The following is a 19,287-nucleotide window of genomic DNA, read 5'->3' on the forward strand; positions in this document are numbered from 1 at the left end:
GGATCAACCTATGAAAATAACTTTTGGGGCACAACCTATTTAGGCTGTGGCCCATCTAATGGACCGTTTGGATCATCCTATGGGGCGGGCCATACCGTACTTTTAATAAAGTGAGGAGTGCCCTCATCAAATTACAGCAGTGCTGATAACATTTCCGTAAAAAAAATATACCCTAATTTCCCAAACCCTACTCCCTCTTTTTTACTGCCTTTCACCGGGAAATGAGAAAAGTCACCGTCTTTAGTCTTGTCACTTAGCAGAAGAGAGTGATAGAAAGAGATAGGTTTTAGGGTTTTGTAAACATAAACAGAAAAAGTTTTGATAATTTTTTTTTTTCACCAAATCCTTAAATGCTCACAACCTATTCTCTCCTGTTTCTTCAGAGGCAGAACCAAGTTACAGGCGCTGTTCGTATTCTTCTGCTCCCATCTCTCCCTTTCACGTTTCCTCTTTTGCCACTCTTTTAGCGTCTTATTCTGCACAAGTTTGTGATGCTGAGACATACATCTACTTAAAAACCGTGACCCCTATTTTCTTCTTCATTTGTTGTGAACAAAGAAAAAATGGTACTTTTCTTTTCTCTTCTTTCTTTACTGTGTTCTTTGAGCTTTTGTTAGAGTTTTCTTAATGGAAATTAATAGAAAGTTCTTCTTTTTGCAGGTGGGTTATTCTTATTTTCCTCACTGGCTTGAATGCCTACTTGGGGAGGAATTCTTTAACCCTTGTTTGCTTCATGAGACAGCTAAAAAGAATGAAAAAAACATATTTTGCTTGGATTGTTGTACAAGTATCTGCCCTCACTGCTTATCTCTCCACCGTTCTCATCGCCTACTCCAGGTAAAAAAAAAACCATGATTTTCAAAATCCCTATTTCTTTCTTTCTTTCTTTTTTTTACTCTTCATTGTTCTCAGATTCGGAGGTATGTTTATCATGATGTGGTTCGGGTGGATGATTTAGAGAAATTGATTGACTGTTCTTTTATCCAGGTAATTTGATTCTTCAAATTCCTGTTCTCTTTACCTTTTATTTTGCCTTTTTCCTGAAGTTGGTTTTTCTTTTTTCACCCTTTTGCAGTCTTATACTACCAACAGTGCCAAAGTAGTATTTTTAAACCAAAGGCCTCAGTCACGCCCATTCAGAGGTTCAGGCAACATTTGTAGCACCTGTGATAGAAGTCTTCAAGACCCATATCTCTTCTGCTCTCTCTCTTGCAAGGTAAACCCTTAAATTAAATCTTTTCTCACCATTTTTTCCCCTTCTTATGAAGACCCTAGTTCAAAGAGACTAAAATAAAGGCTCTTTATTTTAGGCTACCGAGCTTTTGGCTCAGTACTTAAGTATCCAACATTTGGTATCAGAGCAGCCACTATGTCACATGTTCATAAAGGCTCCCATGTAGAAAGGGCTACCTTGAGTGCGCTTTCTGGGTATTTTTCGTAGAAAATATAATAATTCTGACTACTACGATTCTTAATAGTGGGCTTTCTGATATGGGTATAATATTTCTTACCACTACGATTCTTAAGATTGTTGGAAAAATAATAATCAGAATACTACTACGATTCTTCCCCTACTAGGTACAGTATCTGGTAAGGAAAGAAGGTGGGCTTTCGAAATACCTCTACGAATGTGAATTCCTCCCCTTACCAGAAGGAGGGAGAGGAGAAAGCTTATGTTACGAGCTCGACGAGGGTCAAATGACACCTGAATCCATCCTCGAATCTCCGATTTGCTTTCGTACGTCCTCGGCCTCAGCCTCGAGCGGGAGTGGTGGCGTTGGTTGTTGGACGGTTGGTTGCACCGCCACCACTACCGAGGTCGTAAAAAAGAAGCGGAGCAAAGTTTTCCGGTCACCTCCGGCAGAGATTCCGGTTCAGGTTAACCGGCGAAAGGCGGTTCCTCACCGGTCACCGCTCTATTGAATCGCACGGACAGGCATTATATGAGGTGGGGACAGGGTTGGTATTGTTGATTTTCTCTGCTTTTTCGTTTTGGTGTTTGGTTTTGGTGGGTGGAGGAAAGAAAGAAAAATGGGTCCTCCCAATTTTGCTGAGAAGTTATTGTTTTTCTTTTTCGGGTATTATAATTCACACCATCATTTTCTACTTTGCCAGACCTTTTAATCTTAGTATTATGTCCACTATAATTGACTAAATTTTATATTTTTAAACTTGATTATTCATCTTGAATTCATGGCTGTGCAATTTCTGTTGATTTTTTTTTTTTTTTTCAGAAGGAGACTGAGAATTGCAACTTTGTTTTATAATACGGCATTTCTTTTGTCTTATGCTCAACAGAAAGCTTATCTAATTTGAGCATTTATCTTGTCTTGGACCCAAAAATCTCTATAATTATTTTGCCATAACATCACCTCCATGATGAAACAGTAGAATTGCAATAAGAAGAGTGTTAGTGTTTTGTTTCTTTCTGTTCTTTCTTTCCTATAATAGATGGATGACAAAAAAGAGTGTAATGATATAGTCGCCCCATTTTTCTCCCATGGGGCTCCAAACCCCCCTTCTTCTACACTGGAAGGAGGTGGCCTGGGGGAAGAAAATGGGGCCAATATATCACTGTTATCTTTGTTTTACACTTTTTTAGGCAATTGATTGATATTGCAGTGTCATATTAACTCAGCTTGTCTTTTCTATTGTAATTGGCTTTTTTAGAGCTTTTTGGGATATAAATAGCCTTTGAAGGCTACTTAACTAATAAAATACAAGATGAGTTTGTGTAATCGTAAAAAAATGGTAGTGCCAATATCAGTAGTTCTTTTCTTCGGATCTTGATGCATCCTAGTACTGTACCCGCAGTGAAAAGCTAATTAAAGACTTTTGAATTGTAAAACTACGTTGGGTCAGGTTGTGTCTAACCATAGTCCAACCTGAGGGTAGCTTTACCTCAACCCTAGCTAGATCCAACCTTGCTAGCCTGGAGTGAGGGTCAACCCTAGGTAGACACAACCTTAAGTTAATTTTCCAAATGGGTCCGGTTGGGTATGGGCTTGGCCATCGTAAAAATATTAAAAAAAAAAGAAAAAAATCACACTGGAATTTGAACAGGTTTCTGATATTGGAACTGCCATGTTTTGTTAATTGCACCAACTCATCTTGTCTTTATTTAGTTAAGTAGCTGTCAAAGGTTTTTATAGTTCCCAAAAAGCGCACACAAGCCCATTAAAAAAGAAAGGATGAACTGGGTTTGTGCAGTTAAGTGTGAACTTAACACTTAACATCAGCATCAGTTGTTAAGCTCACACAAGCCCATGCTAGTGCCAGTATCAGTATCTTTCGTAAATTGTGATAAAATCAGTGTACAATTAATTATGGAGAGACGATGTAGGATTGCCCAAAGTGTCAACTGAAACCCAACAAGAAATTAAATTCAAACATTATTAGATGTGGTAATGTCTACCCGATCCATCTTGAACCCGGCCCAAGATGCACCCTTACCTAAAACAGAGTGGTGCCATCATTAAAGTATGGTAGTGTGGATATTAGCTAGCAAAAGGAAATGGGGTGCCTTTGTCAAAATATTGTAGTGGTGAAATCATCTGCCAAAAGAAATGGTGTGCCGTTATCAAACTGTGGTAGTGTCAACTTCCACAACAAAACATTTCTACTGTAGAGATTTGGAGTTGTATAGTTTCTTTGGCTGAGGGTTGAGATTTCATTCGTTTATTGAGAGCCAGAGCAAGGGAAATGATAAATTTGCCCCCATTTCTTCCCCGGGCCAGTCCTCTCTTTGGAAGGGGGTCTCCCTTGGAAGAAAAGGGGGCAGATTAATCATTCCCCAGAGCAATCTATTATGTTTGTGGGTGGGGCGAACTTTAGGTGTATCCGACATGTCGTCTCTTTGGGAGGACAATTTTATTAAGAAACGTGGCCCACATTCTGAAAGGGCACGTGTAAAAAGTGACACGTGTCAGCTAAGGGTCGCTCCTAGTCAGATAGGCTTCTTTAGAATAAAATATTTGTCATGGGATCTTTCTCCTACGTGGCACAGGCATGGTCTTTACGCAGAGTAGTTTGTTTTTCACCCGTTCCTTCAATGACCACAAATTGGAGGGTTGGGATCATCCGATGGGAGTATATTTTGACGGAGGGTTGGGATTAACCCTCCGATCTGAATGTTAGAGGGTTGATCCTAACCCTTTATAGATCGGAGGGTTGGGATTAACCTATGGAAATAATTTTCGGGGCACAACGTATTTAGGTGTGGCCCATCTAATTAACGGTTTGGATCGTCCTTTGGTGCGGGCCATACCGTACTTTTAATAAAGTGAATGATCAAATGGTGGAGACAAACAGGTATAAGGATTGATCAAATGGTGGAGACACAAATAATCATGGGTTGCAAGAGGACTTGCTTGTGCATCTGTTGCACATAGTAGGAAATCATACTTCAACTCGTAGGCGTGCCCTAAGGGAGCTTTGGGTGCGGATTGCGAGCTATCCATAGGGATGCTCCAGTTTCTTTGGTCGAGGATGGGGGCCAAAGACAGTGTATGTTGGGTTGGGTTCCCACATGCATTGCGCGCACGGACCGGTGCTGGGAGCTACGTATACTGTTTGCTCTTCAGCACAGCGGTACGTCTGGTGGGTAGGCCATTCTATAGGTCTTCCATCGGTTCGTGCCGGGGCGACTACGGTTGCCCTCGCGAGGTGTACACCTTGCGGATTAGTCCATGGGGCATCTTGCTCCTTGGGTGACCAAGCCCCAGCGCTTGGCGGATTGGTGCGTCGCATCGTCATGCCTCGTACTCGATGGACTTTGCATTAGGCCTCAAGGCCTTATGTTCAATGTACTCGTGATGCAGGCTGATCATGAGTGTGGGTATCTAGAAGCGCATGTCAAGATCTGAGTCAAGTAGCCTGTTGAACAGTTTAGAGTTTGTGTGTACATTCGAAGCATCAAGGAGTGTTGGCGTTTCGGGCCTTTAAAGCCTTGCACGATTAAAGGCTTGCCCTAGCATTGATACATGTTGGGACGCCGCACGGGTTATTCCGTTGCTCAAATATTTGGCCCGTGAGGAAAGGAAAAAAAAAGAGGAAATAGAAAGAGGATGGGATTCATCAATGAAATTAAAATAGAAAATGGATGGCCATCCATTTGAAATCAAACGGTTCTTATATAGACCACTTAGGTGATAAACATAGAATCAAATCTAATCCGCATAACCATGGAAAGAGAGTATTCTAATCCAATCTTGTCGCCTAACCTATCATGAAGAAAGAACAAAAATCATGCCATTCATTCTACTCTCCGTGTCACGCGTTCAGATGGATCAGCTGGATCAGCTGAACGTGTTTATATCAATGTCTGATTGTTGAGTGGATTACCAGCATTATTTATGACACCGAGAAGAGTGGAATTGAAAGATCTTCGTAGCTTGAGTAGCTAAAGGAAAGAGAATGAGAAAGTTCACGAATTGGTTGGTGAAAAGAAATCCTGTATGGACCTCGCCAAGGGCAGAGTCAAGGAGCAGTTAAGCCCAGTTAGCAAGGAAGAGATGGAGGAGATCCGACAAGTTCGGACTCACCAAGAAAATGCAGTTGTAAAGGTCCCTCTTAAGTAGAAACTTAATAGGCCAGTGTAAAAAAACGTAGGAAATTTCAGAAACAGTTTTCCCTTCCAAACTTTTCCACAAAATTTCTGCAATCCAAACAGGGCCTGTAACAATAAGTCAATAACTAGGACAAGGCCAGTTGGAGCCAGTTTAATTCAAGATGGAAACTTGAATTTAATAGGAGTTTGAAGAGGAAATCAGAAGTTAAAACAGCATGTTATATTACTTCAGTACAAAGAGCACATCAATAGCCCTTTCCCTCAAAGTCACAGTTTTCAACCAAACATTTACTTCTCAAAAAACCCTACTGCACCTATTGTTCTCTAAACATTAGACTTCAACCCCATAATATTAAGAAGCTACACAAAACATTCTCATAGAAGTACTTTTATTTCATTACCATATAAAGGGGAAGAAGAGAATGAAAAAAAAGCTGTCAAGGTTCTTCACAAGCAAACCTAGAAGCCGTTGCTTCCGTTGTCTTCTTGATCAAGCATATGTATAACCTCAGCCACACCCAACGCCGACAGGTTCACTCACATGCCAATGTTTTCTTCATCAAGCATCTGTACAACCTCAGCCACACCCAATGCCATTTCTTTCTGGACGGATCCACTCACGGGCAGATCAAACTTCCTCCTCTTCAACGAACCCAACTTCCCAGGTGGCTGTGGGTCCACTACATCCAGCATTGCCTCCAGCTCCTCCACCATTGACCTCCGTGCAGCTCGAACCATATGATCAGGCCCCTAGAGTGTAACAATCACTCAAATGTATTATTGGGAATAAATTTAAAGTCATGATAATTCAGCAAAATCTGCAAACCATTTGCTAATAGCAGTTGCAAACCTCAGTCACAGTTGAGACATTGTTCCATGCAAAATTCCAGTAACTTCAGCATAATCCAACAAAAGAAGATTAATCCAACGCAGTTTATCTCTCGCCCATGTCATAAAAAAAGTACAAATTCTGTAGAATTAACATAAGGACTAGGGGCTTGCATATGGCATTTTCGGCACAGAAGTGTTTTGATGATGCATTTTTTGGCTGTCTGGAAATTTTATTTCTTTCGTTTTTTCTGAATTTCCTTCAAATTCATATGGGGTGGTAAGATTGGGGCCTTTTCTTGCCCTTGCCAAAACCATTGGCAGTTCCCCCAACCCAACCTAACCTCTTAAAAACATATGACTATGGTGGCAGTAGAATATCCCTGAGAGACGACAGCCTACAATTGTTATCGAGCTATGGAAACACTGAAAGAGTTTCTGAACATCAGCAGGGACGGATTCATTAGTGGCAGTAAAGGATACAATGATAAAGGTTCTAAGGTGATTCTAAAAGGAGAGGATTGGAGGTCGATAAGTTAACTTACTGTCCACCTGAGAAACAACAGCGGTGCTAGCAATGCAGAATACGAATCTGAAGATCTTATCTTCTGTAGCTTGTCCGAATCTCTATGCTCATATCTAGGCCCCAATTTTCTACATACCAAGATTTTAATACTTATTTCTTCCTACCGGGTGAGTATGAGTACTCTCTCCCTCTCTCTCTCTCAAAGTAAATCTACAACTTAAACACCAAACTCATTAGCACTAAAATCACTTGTGTTTGGTATCATCAAAACAAGATAGAAATGCCATGAGTTGAACCATTAGGCTTACAGGAGTGTTTCAGTCGCTTTAAGTTATAAGACTATTTTATTCAAGCAGGGGTGTGAGAAAGTGAATAGGAAATCCAAGTGAGTAAGGGATCAACAAAAACAAGCGTGTTTCAGTCACTTTAAGAAGATTTTTTTAGTAAAGAAGGGTGTTCATGGTAAAATAGGGGCACCAATAGCAGCTACCAGGGAAGAAAAAGAACACATAAAATGTGAGTACCATCATTTTGTAGGAAGTCAAGAGAGGAGCATTGAACTTACCTCAATTGCATCAACAGTGAGAAGGAGGACAATGATTTTCTCCGAGAATCTCTGGCGTTCTTCTGCATCACACGCAATGCGCCCACGATAAGAGAAATTAGAGTACAGAGCCCTGAGTTCCTTCAACTTGGCTTTGGCCACTGCCAGATCTCGAAGCCCGGAAAGCGTCTTAGATCGACGAACCAGATGAGCTCTGAAGCTCATCTGAATTATCAAAGCTGCATCTTGCAGTGATAATTCCTTCTTCTTACCCTTGTTAGTCCTAGCTGATGCTGCCCTCTTCCTAGTAAGCACCTTCAATGACAAACCAAGAAAGTAATATTATAAGCCAAAGCAGATGTCCCCTATTCTAAGGAAGTCACAAAAAACTATAGGCAACTCAACTCAACGAAGCCTCTGTCCCAAACTAGTTGGGTTCAGCTAATGAATACTTTAGAAAATCTTCATGAAGAAGTTGAAAGAATCTACCCGGCTCAAATTGACCAAGTCTAAATCCTAGTTGATTTTGCGGAAATCTATTTTCCAAATTTTGGATGGATTGATTTCCGTGGAAATCTGTCACTCAGCAAAGGTGGAGATTTAGATGTTGGTACTTTAGTCATTGCAGTGAAAAAATTAGAGCTTCCCTTGAATTTGACATGGGTAATTAGAATAGGTAAATGATATCAGCACAACCATGTTATAATAATTGCACCAGCCCATCTCGTCTTTTTATCATTTAAAGAGCCGTCAAAGATTATTAGGCTCCCAGAAAGCTCTCACAAGCCCATTAGAAAAGAAAAGACAAGCTGAGTTAGTGTAATTATTAAAACATGGTTGTGCTGATATCAATTCATTTAGAAAATAATTAGTGATAATAAATCAGCCATTACCAACCTCTTTTAGAGCGAGATCCGTATCTTCAATCTCCACCACACGTGTGCCGCAGGAACTCTTCCCCTTTAACTGCTTCGCTTTTTCCGACTTGCCGCACGTGCCTCCAGCAGGCGCAGTCGAGGCCTTGTACGTATAGGTATGGGAGATCGGAGCGTTCTTTCCTTTTCCTTTGATCTCAGCCGTCCATTTATAGTCCTTTTCCGCCTTTTTCCCGCCTTTAATCTGAGTCGTCCATTTGTACTTCCGATCGATTCCATTCTTCTCCGGATCTTTGATCTCAGCCTTCAAGGAATATTTCCGATCTAAAACATTGCTCTTAGTTTTCAACACTCGATCAAACCCTAACTCGAGAGCAGAGACCCGATCTGAAAGGCTCCGCAGATAAAAATCAGTCTCTGTACGTTCATGGATTCTCCTGAAAGAGGAAGAAAGTGGAGTTCTCTCGATCTGGATCAGATCGATCGCGCTCTCGAAGACTTCAAAAGGGTTAGGATTGAGGAGATGGAGAGCATACCCTAGTTCATCTTTTTCTGTGAATGAAGGAGAAAATGGGGAAAAGAAAGGGTTAGAGATGGAAACTTCTTTGTAGAAGAGAGGTGAGGAAGGTTCTAGAAGCTCAAATCTCTTGAAAATGCTCATTGTTTGGTAGATGGAATCGAAACAGGATTGAGGAGAAGCAGATATATGTATAGAGAGAGAGAGAGAGAGACGGAAAAAGCAGAGGGAAAGGTTGTTTGAAACAACCGGTGGGGGTCAGAACAGGGGCAGAACTGCAGAAGGGTAAAAAAGGGAAATAAAAATTAGGAAAAAGAGCTTCGATTTTATACGGTGTAAGCCCTTATGGTCCCGTATTTTTTCAAAAAGTTCTGTACGGACCACACTATAGGATGATCCAAACCGTTCATGTGATGGGCCACAACGTAATTTAGTGTTGCCCAAAAAGAATTGCTATAGGATGATCCTAGCCCTCCATTCTATAGGTTTTCATAATATGCAGTTCCCCTTAGATCGGAGGGCTAGAATCATGTTATGGAAATGATTTTTTGGGGCAACACCTATTTACTTTGTGGTCCATCAAATGGACGGTTTGGATCATCCTATAGTGTGGTCCGTACAGCACTGTTTGAAAAAATACGGACGGGACTATAAGGTCTTAACCGTATAAAATCTCTGAAAAATGAGGTATTATCGCAACGTAAGGTTTCAATAATAACCTCGGTCTTATTCCAAAATTACCGAAATACTAAAGTAAAGGGATCTAATAATAATAGCTCCAGCCCCTGTTTTAATATTGCCAGCTGGAGGATATGCTTGCAACTATTCAACCTTATCCCCCAAATGCCTGTCATTTAAAGTAAGTTAAAGAGAGATTAGATATAAACGTGGAAAGGGTCCGAGCCAGAGAGAGCGTAGAAAAGCAGAAATTGTACCCAAAAAAAGAGCATATTTTTACATGGAGCTTGAATATAGTAGGTGATGACTTTTACCAAAGTACCCCAGATGAGAAATTTACCCGAGCATGAAAGGAACATTAACGTCAGTTTCACATGAGTGTGGGTCCCGAGGATAAGAAAGCATGTGACATTCTCCTGTGGAAAGATCCAAGTTAAAAAAAGGACTTAAAAAAGAGATGGGTTAAAAGGTGTTAGATCCTGTATATTAAAGTAGGCTACATAACAGCACCAGTGGTCTAGTGGTAGAATAGTACCCTGCCACGGTACAGACCCGGGTTCGATTCCCGGCTGGTGCATTTTTTTTTTTTTTTTTTAAATGACGAATGTACCCCCCTTATGGAGTCATCGCCTCTCTAACCATTTCAATAAGCCGTAAATTTGTTTGTTGTCACTGTAAATAGAACATTCACCAACAAAACCTTCTCCAAGTAGAACTTAGCCATCCATAAGGTGGGGTGTAAAATGGCAACTCAAAAAACCAAAAACCATTTTAGAAAACTCAGTAGAAAATAGGGTTAGAATTGTCCAATATAGGGGATTTTTTGGTTCATTCCTCATCCATTGTAGTGTCTAGAAGATGAACGGTTTTGATCACCAGAGAGATGGAACCCCTCGTACCTCTGCTGCACATGATTTAAAAAAAAACAAAAAAACAAAATGGATTTTGCTAGAGCCCAGATGGACCCACATGCATGTGAGGCTCCCTTTTCAGCAGATCTTGTCTTATTAATTCAATGGTCAAGGCATATTATACCAAAATTTTGAGGTGGCCGTGGCCTGCAAGGAAAATGATAAAAACACACGAGAAGGTGAAAGATACGCGGTTGGACTCTCCTACCGGCTACCAAGCAACCTGACTGAAGGAGATCATCCCCACCAGAGATCAGGTAGACCAAAGAGGTAGTAGAAGAGTAAGCCCAGGCATGGCCGATCGAGTAAGTTTCTTAAGCTAGCTTTTATATTCTAATAATTTGCATGTTTACATCAGTTTATATATTGACTGTAATATAGTTCCATTGCTTCTATTGTTGTTATCATGTCTTTTTTCCACATATATGTTCATCGAATAGTTTACATAGATCATTGAAAAGATTATTGATTCCACTTGAATTATACACAATGACCTCTAATATAAAATGAATGAAATAAAATTATACAGAGATAAACTTTGGTCCCGAGAAAGTCTCTTTAGGAGCATACATACTCTTTCAGCATTGCTGGATGCCTGGATGTATATTTGGAAGCATTCAACATAGTTGGAAATCTTTCTGGGCTTGTAAGACCAAGTGATGATCTTCCCATTCATCGCGGTAATTTTCGGGCCGCTCTAATCTGTTCTTCCCAGTAACTGCATACATCTGCTCCCGCCACTCCTCCACAGGCAGATACCCACACTCCGCAGCAAGCCAGTCATTGTAATCAAACTGCAATACATGGAGAATGTTTGAGAAAGCAAGTTGATGGAGTTTGTTAAAGCAAGCTGATGGAGAATGTTTGCTACAACAATGAGGAAATTATGTTGATTCCCTAAGACAATGGATGGAAAAGCATCCACCTAATCTGTTTCACTTGACTTTGAATAATTTTACAATGGAACCAGGATCTCTAACAGAAGTCTCACTCGATTTATTTATCTGTTTATTTTTGAGAAGGTTAGCTTCATTGCAAGGAGGGAACAATATAACAAAAAAGATGGATGAGACGTCAACAGAGGGGAGCAATCACTAAACCAAACAAAAAGCACTTAAAAACAGGAATATACAATCGGGTATATATCCCTAATAGGAAGCTCGCTACGGTTGGCGTGCCCTTGGAAGTTGGCGCACAATAATATGGAAATTGCTGATCTTAGCAGAGTTATTAATCTAACAATGCAAACAAAGGTGGAGGTCGGCTGATTCGGAGGCAGACATGCTGGCAAAACAAGTCACATTCAATCTTTTACCTAATATAATCATTCTTTTTATAGAAAATAAATGTTAATCAATGTTCCTCGCACAATCTGATGTAACATGTAGCACATTCACAAAATAAGATTGGATAGTTTCGGAATTTAATAAAGTAGCCATTCACAAAAAAGAAAAAGAAAAAAAGTGGAGAGTTTGTGTGTTCAGGCATTTAGATTAACCTCTGGAAGTGCGAGTTTTATACTGTGCCCTTAAGCAGTTGTAGCCACATTTGTATTATAGTGCATGAGTGGCTTGCTAGCCATGTTTTCAGAGGTCAGATGCTACATTAACAATATCTAAAATACAAGGGGATTTTTGGCAAACATTTCCCGAAGGATGATTCGGTAGGCTGAGGTTACCTGATAATCAGACATGTTATGAGTGTAGCGTTTGGGGCACCCAGCGGCTTCAAGTTGTCTGTAAAAAGATTTCACGTCCTCCATCATCTCCTCTTGTGATGGAAGTGCAATCCGTCCGGATAAAACACAAGCTACCCACTTGCTCTGTAATTCAAACTGAGGGAAAGGAATAACCTGGAACCACGGATATCGTTACTAATAATCATTTAGCAAGAAAACTCTGTGAAAGGAAAAGGACGTTTTTGTAAGAGACATAAACCTTCCAAGGTACGCCAATAAAAGAAAGCCATGGCCCTAGTGATGGCGGAAATATGTGCTTATATAGCGGCCCTACATGGTTGTCATCCACAGTCACGATATCATCAGTTTTGAGAAAAGGAAAATGATACTTGTACCTGAAAAACAATACAAAGATAAACAATTTTGATTATATTCCACCAAATTTCTTTGTAAATATTGATAGTACACATCCATATCTTACAATTGCTGAATAATAACATCAATCCATAACCTTTTTTTTGTTAGGCAAGCTGGGATCGAACCTCCGACCTCAGGGTCAAAGAACATGGTCTTTTACCAATTGAGCTAGAGGCTCAACCCCATAAATCCACAACCTTAATTTAACATTTAGTGTCAATTACTTGTTCAGACACCAACCACTGCCAAGTTGGATTGTGACAAATATTAAATGGACAATTTGTCTTGCAAAGGCACATTGATGCTCCAAATTGCTGAACAGTGAGAAGTGCAGCAAATTTCTTCAGTGCTGCTGAGACTTTATTCTAGATTTAATATTAAACTGCTTAGTCATACGTGCATAATTTCTATTGCATAATTTTTAAAAAATACATGCTAAAAAATATAAATTCTAAAAGCTTCATCAATCTGATGCTGACCCAGCTCATATGAAGTCTATGCCAAATTAAGTTGTGGATAGACCCTTAGTTTCACCATGGTTTTAAATGTTAGTTTTAGTATAATCATCACAGAAATGAAAACATGTCGGTTTCGATCATAGATTTCGATGGAAATCCTATAAAACCATGAAAGTTTATGAAGTACATGTAGATGGTGGAAATTTGAGATGAAACTTCAAAAAATGCTAGAATAAGCACAAATGCACACTAGCATCCATAATAGTTTAAAAAGATCAAACACCCAATAACATTTATTGTCGCGAATGCTTGGAAAAATAACGTCCATCCTAACCTAGCAATGTATATAACCACATATACATATGCTTCAAATACACACAAGATGTAAGGAAAAGTCACTTCAGTCATTAATTTCAAAACTTTTTTGAATGGCAATTGATTTCATATCGTGAGAACAATAAAATGATATAAATTTAAAGGATTTCCTAATAAAAATAAATTAAATAGTTAATTTTTAAAATAAAAACCCGAGTCTGTTAATCAGCAGATCAGACAAGAATAATTGAAATATAAAAAAATAGAAGCTAACATACATATATGATAAATTTACTTCACAAATATAGTTTTTAATATTTAAAAAAATCTAACAAAAAAAAAATTGATCTTAAAAAAAAAAAAAAAAAACCCGACCGTCAATCGATAGATCATGCAAGAACTCACATATAATAAAATTAAAAGGTAAATGTAAAAATGATTAGTTTTTATTTGAAAATATAATTTTTCCAATTTTCCAACCGTAAATCCCTGAAAATTGTAAATGCATTAACTAAATGAAGAAACAAAAACAAAACATAAAATAAGCACTTATCGAGCAAAATTGTAAGAACCCAAGCCTATACATACACTTTGGTCAAAATCTTGACCTTTTGACTGAAGTTTTATACTTTACATACTAAGGTAGGACCGTTTTGGTCAATGTTACCAAAACACATACATTAGATCAAAGGATTTTGTTTCAGCAGAGGTGAAAACAGAAACATGTCAACTGTTCCGTGTTGGTTTTGGCAGACATTAAAACCATGGGTCTCACATACTAAGGCTTTATTTGAGGCACATACCCCGTGCAATGTAGAATGATGTCAACAACAACAGAACTTCCATCATGGAATACCACTGTACCATCCTCACAGGCACTTTCTATCTGCATGATTTATTTGAAAATTAGCATCTATAACTGACCCAGTTCCCACCACTAAAAATTCGGACTTTGCCTCAATGGGCTTGTTAGGAAAACTGCCCGACTTCCAGTCCCAAGTTGGGAATGACTTTACCGTAGAATGAAGCCACATGTTATCATAGCCAGGCTGCCTCGTTGCAGGTCCATCGGGTGGTGCAGATCTTGATGATATATGAACGTCCTTGGCAACTTTGGAGATGTCCCTCGAGATGTCAACAGAACTAGCTGAACTCCCTATCAAGACAACTACCTGCTCACAGCAAAAAGAATGCCATCGACATGGATAATACAATAAGCATTTGTGAGATTCGAAGATAATCTAGGCAAGATTGAAGTGAGGAACAATGTTTTCCACTAGTTCTTTTGTGTTCAAGGTACATCTTAAAGAAATGTAGCCTATGATTATGTATGACGTATAAATTCTAACCCATATAGTTCATTACTAAATTAGACTCGAGAGATGTTTTGGAAGCCGAAGATGATGTTTTGGTCTTCCAAATTGAAAAAGAAATGTAAAGATTTCATCCAGCAATTCCAGTAAATTTACTACAGATTAAACTGTATCTTCGTACAGTGCCTAGCGTTGAAAACTCAATGAAAAACCATACGGCAAAAATGAAAAGAATTAAGGACGAAAAAAAAAAGAAAAATGTTAAGCATTCAATCATTGTGACATTTCAATCCCTTTTCTATCATATTTTATCAATTATGAAATACATTAGAGTATATGGGAAAAAAAATACTTTCTGGATCTAAACAATTTCTTGACAATAAACATAGTCGATTTTTTTAGCAATTAATTTAATTGATTGCATGCGCAATCAGCTTATACTCCTAGCGCATAGAGTTGATCCAGGCCTTAGTTATCAGAGAAATCACTCTTGCTAACAAAATACCTAAGCTTCCCTTTCCCTCCATCAGCTTTGCAGATAGGTAATCACTAAAACAAGTTGATTTCTCACATTTCAGCATCCATATATCAAATTCTTTTCCACTTTCAGTTCTAAGAGTAACAAGTGTGATCTCGGTAATGACTAACTAATGCTATGACATCAATGTAGCAAACTTGGATTTTGTGTAAAATAATGAGGTTTATCCATCTGGACCTGATCTTTATGAGGAACGTAATGTTTGGAGAAGTGGATGCCCTGCCGATCTGCTTGAAAATATCTTAGCAACGGGTTATGGAAAGAATTTTACATTTACTAGACTAAAAGGTCATAGCATCTAATTTCATTGTAACCAACAGCAGGTAGATGAAAAGGCAGCCACTTAGGATAAGAAAGTTTTGAAGTGGATTTGGGAGTAGTTTTTCTTACGTCTGCAAACAGACTGCGTATCCAAGGGGTCTAGTCACAGAAGTACCTTGCAATCGGGTCTTCAAGCAGAGTTAGACCAAAGTGAGGCCCAGGCCAGTCAATTTGAAGCCCCCCGCCCCCCTTTTTTTTCCAGTGTGTCTGAGAATGGATAAGATTGAGTTAAGAGGAAGTAGGTTCTCCATGGATAAGGAAGTATGGTCATCGTGTTAGGTTAAAGTAAAGATACAGATGAAAAGAGAAAATTTCCCCTATCACTCCAACTTCTAACATTAAGGAAACTATCTCAGACCATAATGAAGGGCAAGGGACTAAACCTTGGTCTATCAAGGAGGGTATCAGACCCAGAAAAACCTTACAATCTAAAACCTAGTGCACTCCATGGCTGTTAGTTCCACAATTGTAGTATCAACAGAGCTACCCAACGTGCAAGACAAGTGATAATTCATCTGCTAGCATCTTCAATAATACCTAAAAACATCATGGTTGAGGATTTGCTCCATTGCAGCAATGAAGATGGGCTTAAAAAGACAAACAGGCTGAAAGACCCAAGTATAAGATATGAAGGACTGCTGAGTGCGTTAACTTGTTTGGATTTTTTTTTTTTTTTGAATAGTACTAACTGATGTGATAGATACACTGAGAAAACAACAAGAAGCTTCATGTCCTCCATTCTGATCATGTTCTCTAATTAAGATGTAGCAAACAAAGTAACAAAATATGATCAAATCATTACTGGATACATACTTGGTCACGAAATGGCTCGGGAACGCGATAATTATGGCTATGTATTTGCTTCCCTGGCCATGTATCAATACCTGAAAAAGAACAAATCTAAAATTAAAAGCGCGGATAGACAAAATAAGGGTCCTTCAATTACATCATAAAGCTTCTAATCAAACATTGTATTGTATGAACACTCCTCCATCAATCTGGATACTAGAATGATCACAAAATTGAATCTTGCAAGTGTTTTTAAATCTAAGATATCACCATTTTCTTTTCCATGCTCATTCCCTCAAATCTAGTTCACAAAAAAACGAGCAACACCCAAATTCAAACTCCAAATCTATATAAACACTTTTTAGGGCTACTTATAATGAAACAAAGATTACTAAATTCTCTTAATTTTATCAATGTTATATGATTCAGAAGCATTTAGAAACAAAATTAGTAGAAAAAAAAAGGTACCTGGAATCTCGGCAATTCGCGGCTCTGTGAAATGACCATTACAGACAACGACTCCATCATAAACCTCATTCACATCCAACAGACAATCACCACCGTCCAGTCCAACCTTCCTCGATCTAACCATCCATCTCCCTTCCTCCACTCGTTCCACCTCAAACACCTCCGTCTCGAACCGAATCAAATCACTCAACTCAAAATCACGAGCAAAATCATTAAGATAGAGAAAAACCTCTTTGTGACCGGGAAACCGCCTATTGTCCCTCCCCTCTCTAACCACGAAAGGATAATCGCGAAATCCCATGGATTCTCTGGGAAGATTTGTGCGGAGTGAGTCGTAGAGACTGCTTTGGACTATCTTACGAGAAGGATCTAACCCTAGAGGATCGGAATCTATGTTAGGGTTATATATCCAAGTCCCTCCGATCTGGTCTCCGGTTTCGAATACTACGACTTTGTGGCCTTCTCGCCGGAGCTCACGAGCGGCGACTAGGCCGGCAGCACCGGCGCCGATCACAGCCACATGGCATGAGGTTTTTGAGGGTTTAATGGAAGGAGGGAGGTTGGAGAATCTGGTAGGCCGAAAACTTTTCATTTGCATTTTCGTCGCTGCGATAATACAATATGCATGTCCGCATTTCGTTTTGTCCATCCATGTCTTATATTCTCTTCCATTTTGGCTATGTATGGCTTTGGATTGCAAGAAAAGTTTTTGTGATGGAAAATGATGTCATTATACTCAAGGTTTTAAATTTCGGTTTCGGTATCCGAAATTTCGGTGGTATTTCGCGAAATATCAAATTTCGGATTTCGGTCGAAATTTAAAACCATTAATTGAGATTTGCTAGAGTTCGTCGCAAAGGCATTTCGCGCTTGGACTGTTGCATTTGAAAGCAGCCACAGAGGCTTAGATTTTGTCTCATCCATTTAGGCCACGTTTGGATACCTAGTGATTTTGTATTTGGGTTTGGATCTGAGCTTTAGATACAAAATACATCAATCATTTTCATGCATACGTTGTACGAGAGAGGGAGAGAGGGAGAGAGGTCTGACTTCTGCTGTAGCAAGGTCGAGGAGTAGCGAGGGTGAACGTAATTGCCACAAATATTGATTTCCAAATAAGGTCTTGCAGAATAGATTTGCAAGTTGGAATTTTCTTTTCACTGATGTAGCTGATTTGGACATCTAAGGATCCGATCCAGTTCCAAATCTCAACTGCAGATGTGAGAAATCCAAATCTAAGGGGCTGTTTGGATACGCCGATTTTAGAATCGGGGATTTCTTCAAAAGAGAAGAAGCGGACTAGCAGTCGTTTTTGACTTCTCGCCCTTCTTTCTGACAGCAAGAGAGTAGCAGATCATCCCATATTTTCAGGTTTTAGAAATCTCAGGATGCAAGAGAGATTTTTAAAACCTAAATTTCTCACTTACAATCCAAGAAACGCTGTGAGGACAACATATAGCTTGATCATGAACACTCTTTTACACTGTTTTCAAACTAAAAACTTGGATTCTAAAATCCGCGTATCGAAACGGCCCCTAAATCTTGTGGGTATCCAAATGTGGCCTTAGTTCAATCTGAGGTGGCTGCTCTCACAAGCAACAGCTAAGGAGCGAAATGCCTGGTGCCATGGTTCTTAGCAAATCCCTAGTTAATTTAAAGGGATATTATCATGGAAAAATGATATCATCATAGTTAATTTAAAGGGGTATTATCATAAATTGAAGGCCTCTCTAAGTACAATTTGTATAGGGTTGGTTTAAATCATCTTGTTTTACGTGTAAAAAAGGTAGGAACTTTTAGAAATGATTTTCATTTCCAAGCAGGTTTTGAACACCGAACCTAGACCGGACAAAAGAAAGCGGGAAGACATCATGGGCCGATTTTGAGTACCGATCCTCATGAAATTCGAAACTATTTTCTCAGGCACGCACCTTACGAGGCACCTCAACTAAGTAGATGAATTTTTTAGGCGTGCAACTTAGAAAATCACCTCAACTTAAATAGAAAATGAAGATTTGAAAAAGAAGAATTTGGAAGAAAAGGAAAATGAGATAAGCGACAACTAGCGGTGGCATGTGACGACAATTATCAACATGAAAAAAAAAAAAAAAGAAAGCACAAAGAATATGAGAATGCAAGATCTTTTTTAGAAGTGGAATGATACCCCCCAACGGTTTATGTGAGAATGGCTCACTGCTTGAAGATAAATTCACCCTCTTTAACGTTTTTCTTTGCCATTAAAACCTAACTAAAACCTAACAACTAATGTTAAAGGGCGGAATTTTCTCAGTCAGAGGGGGATTATATCATTTCCCTTTTGGAAGGTGTTTTTATAAAAATGGGGGGAAGGCAATAAAAAAAAAGTTGGCAATTAGATTGAAAAGGGTGCCTTTATCAATTTTAGGGTAGCTATTTTGGAAGGACAAAACAGGAGGTAGAACATAGGGGTGCTAGATATCAAAATGTTGCATTTTTTTTTGGCCTTTAGAAAAGATGGGATATGACATCCTGAAACCCCTCTTCTTCTTATCTCCTCGTCGGT

The 19,287-nt window shown here is 39.1% G+C and overlaps 3 protein-coding genes and 1 non-coding gene across 5 annotated transcripts; 2 read left to right on the forward strand and 2 right to left on the reverse strand.

Annotated features, from left to right (window-relative positions):
• The first annotated feature begins 302 nt into the window (after positions 1 to 302).
• On the forward strand, positions 303 to 2,190 carry LOC143886674 (protein RGF1 INDUCIBLE TRANSCRIPTION FACTOR 1-like). The gene is made up of 5 exons (XM_077390738.1): positions 303 to 566; positions 661 to 837; positions 913 to 987; positions 1,076 to 1,216; positions 1,579 to 2,190. Exons 1-5 carry the CDS (start codon positions 564 to 566, stop codon positions 1,921 to 1,923), a joined length of 741 nt encoding a protein of 246 aa, XP_077246853.1. The 5' UTR covers positions 303 to 563; the 3' UTR covers positions 1,924 to 2,190.
• Positions 2,191 to 5,770: 3,580 nt separating this feature from the next.
• On the reverse strand, positions 5,771 to 9,093 carry LOC143877640 (BAG family molecular chaperone regulator 7-like). The gene is made up of 3 exons (XM_077379809.1): positions 8,365 to 9,093; positions 7,489 to 7,782; positions 5,771 to 6,319 (listed from the first exon to the last, which is right to left on the reverse strand). Exons 1-3 carry the CDS (start codon positions 9,001 to 9,003, stop codon positions 6,107 to 6,109), a joined length of 1,146 nt encoding a protein of 381 aa, XP_077235924.1. The 5' UTR covers positions 9,004 to 9,093; the 3' UTR covers positions 5,771 to 6,106.
• A 950-nt stretch (positions 9,094 to 10,043) lies between these two features.
• On the forward strand, positions 10,044 to 10,114 carry TRNAG-GCC (transfer RNA glycine (anticodon GCC)). The gene has a single exon. It is a non-coding gene; the product is annotated as a tRNA-Gly (tRNA).
• Positions 10,115 to 10,805: 691 nt separating this feature from the next.
• On the reverse strand, positions 10,806 to 17,413 carry LOC143877645 (flavin-containing monooxygenase FMO GS-OX-like 4). Of its 2 annotated transcripts, none has more exons than XM_077379828.1 (7): positions 16,746 to 17,413; positions 16,302 to 16,372; positions 14,333 to 14,488; positions 14,120 to 14,202; positions 12,386 to 12,521; positions 12,125 to 12,300; positions 10,806 to 11,254 (listed from the first exon to the last, which is right to left on the reverse strand). In XM_077379828.1, exons 1-7 carry the CDS (start codon positions 17,392 to 17,394, stop codon positions 11,146 to 11,148), a joined length of 1,380 nt encoding a protein of 459 aa, XP_077235943.1. In that variant the 5' UTR covers positions 17,395 to 17,413; the 3' UTR covers positions 10,806 to 11,145. The 2 variants fall into 2 exon arrangements, with proteins under 2 accessions (XP_077235943.1, XP_077235935.1); XM_077379820.1 differs by having other exon boundaries at positions 10,806 to 11,242; positions 12,127 to 12,300; positions 16,746 to 17,411.
• Between the last annotated feature and the right edge of the window lie 1,874 nt (positions 17,414 to 19,287).

The sequence above is a fragment of the Tasmannia lanceolata genome, unplaced genomic scaffold (genome assembly GCF_043159265.1).
Source record: "Tasmannia lanceolata isolate RefF3 unplaced genomic scaffold, GAP_Taslan_0.1 ptg000002l, whole genome shotgun sequence".
Taxonomy (NCBI): Eukaryota; Viridiplantae; Streptophyta; class Magnoliopsida; order Canellales; family Winteraceae; genus Tasmannia; species Tasmannia lanceolata.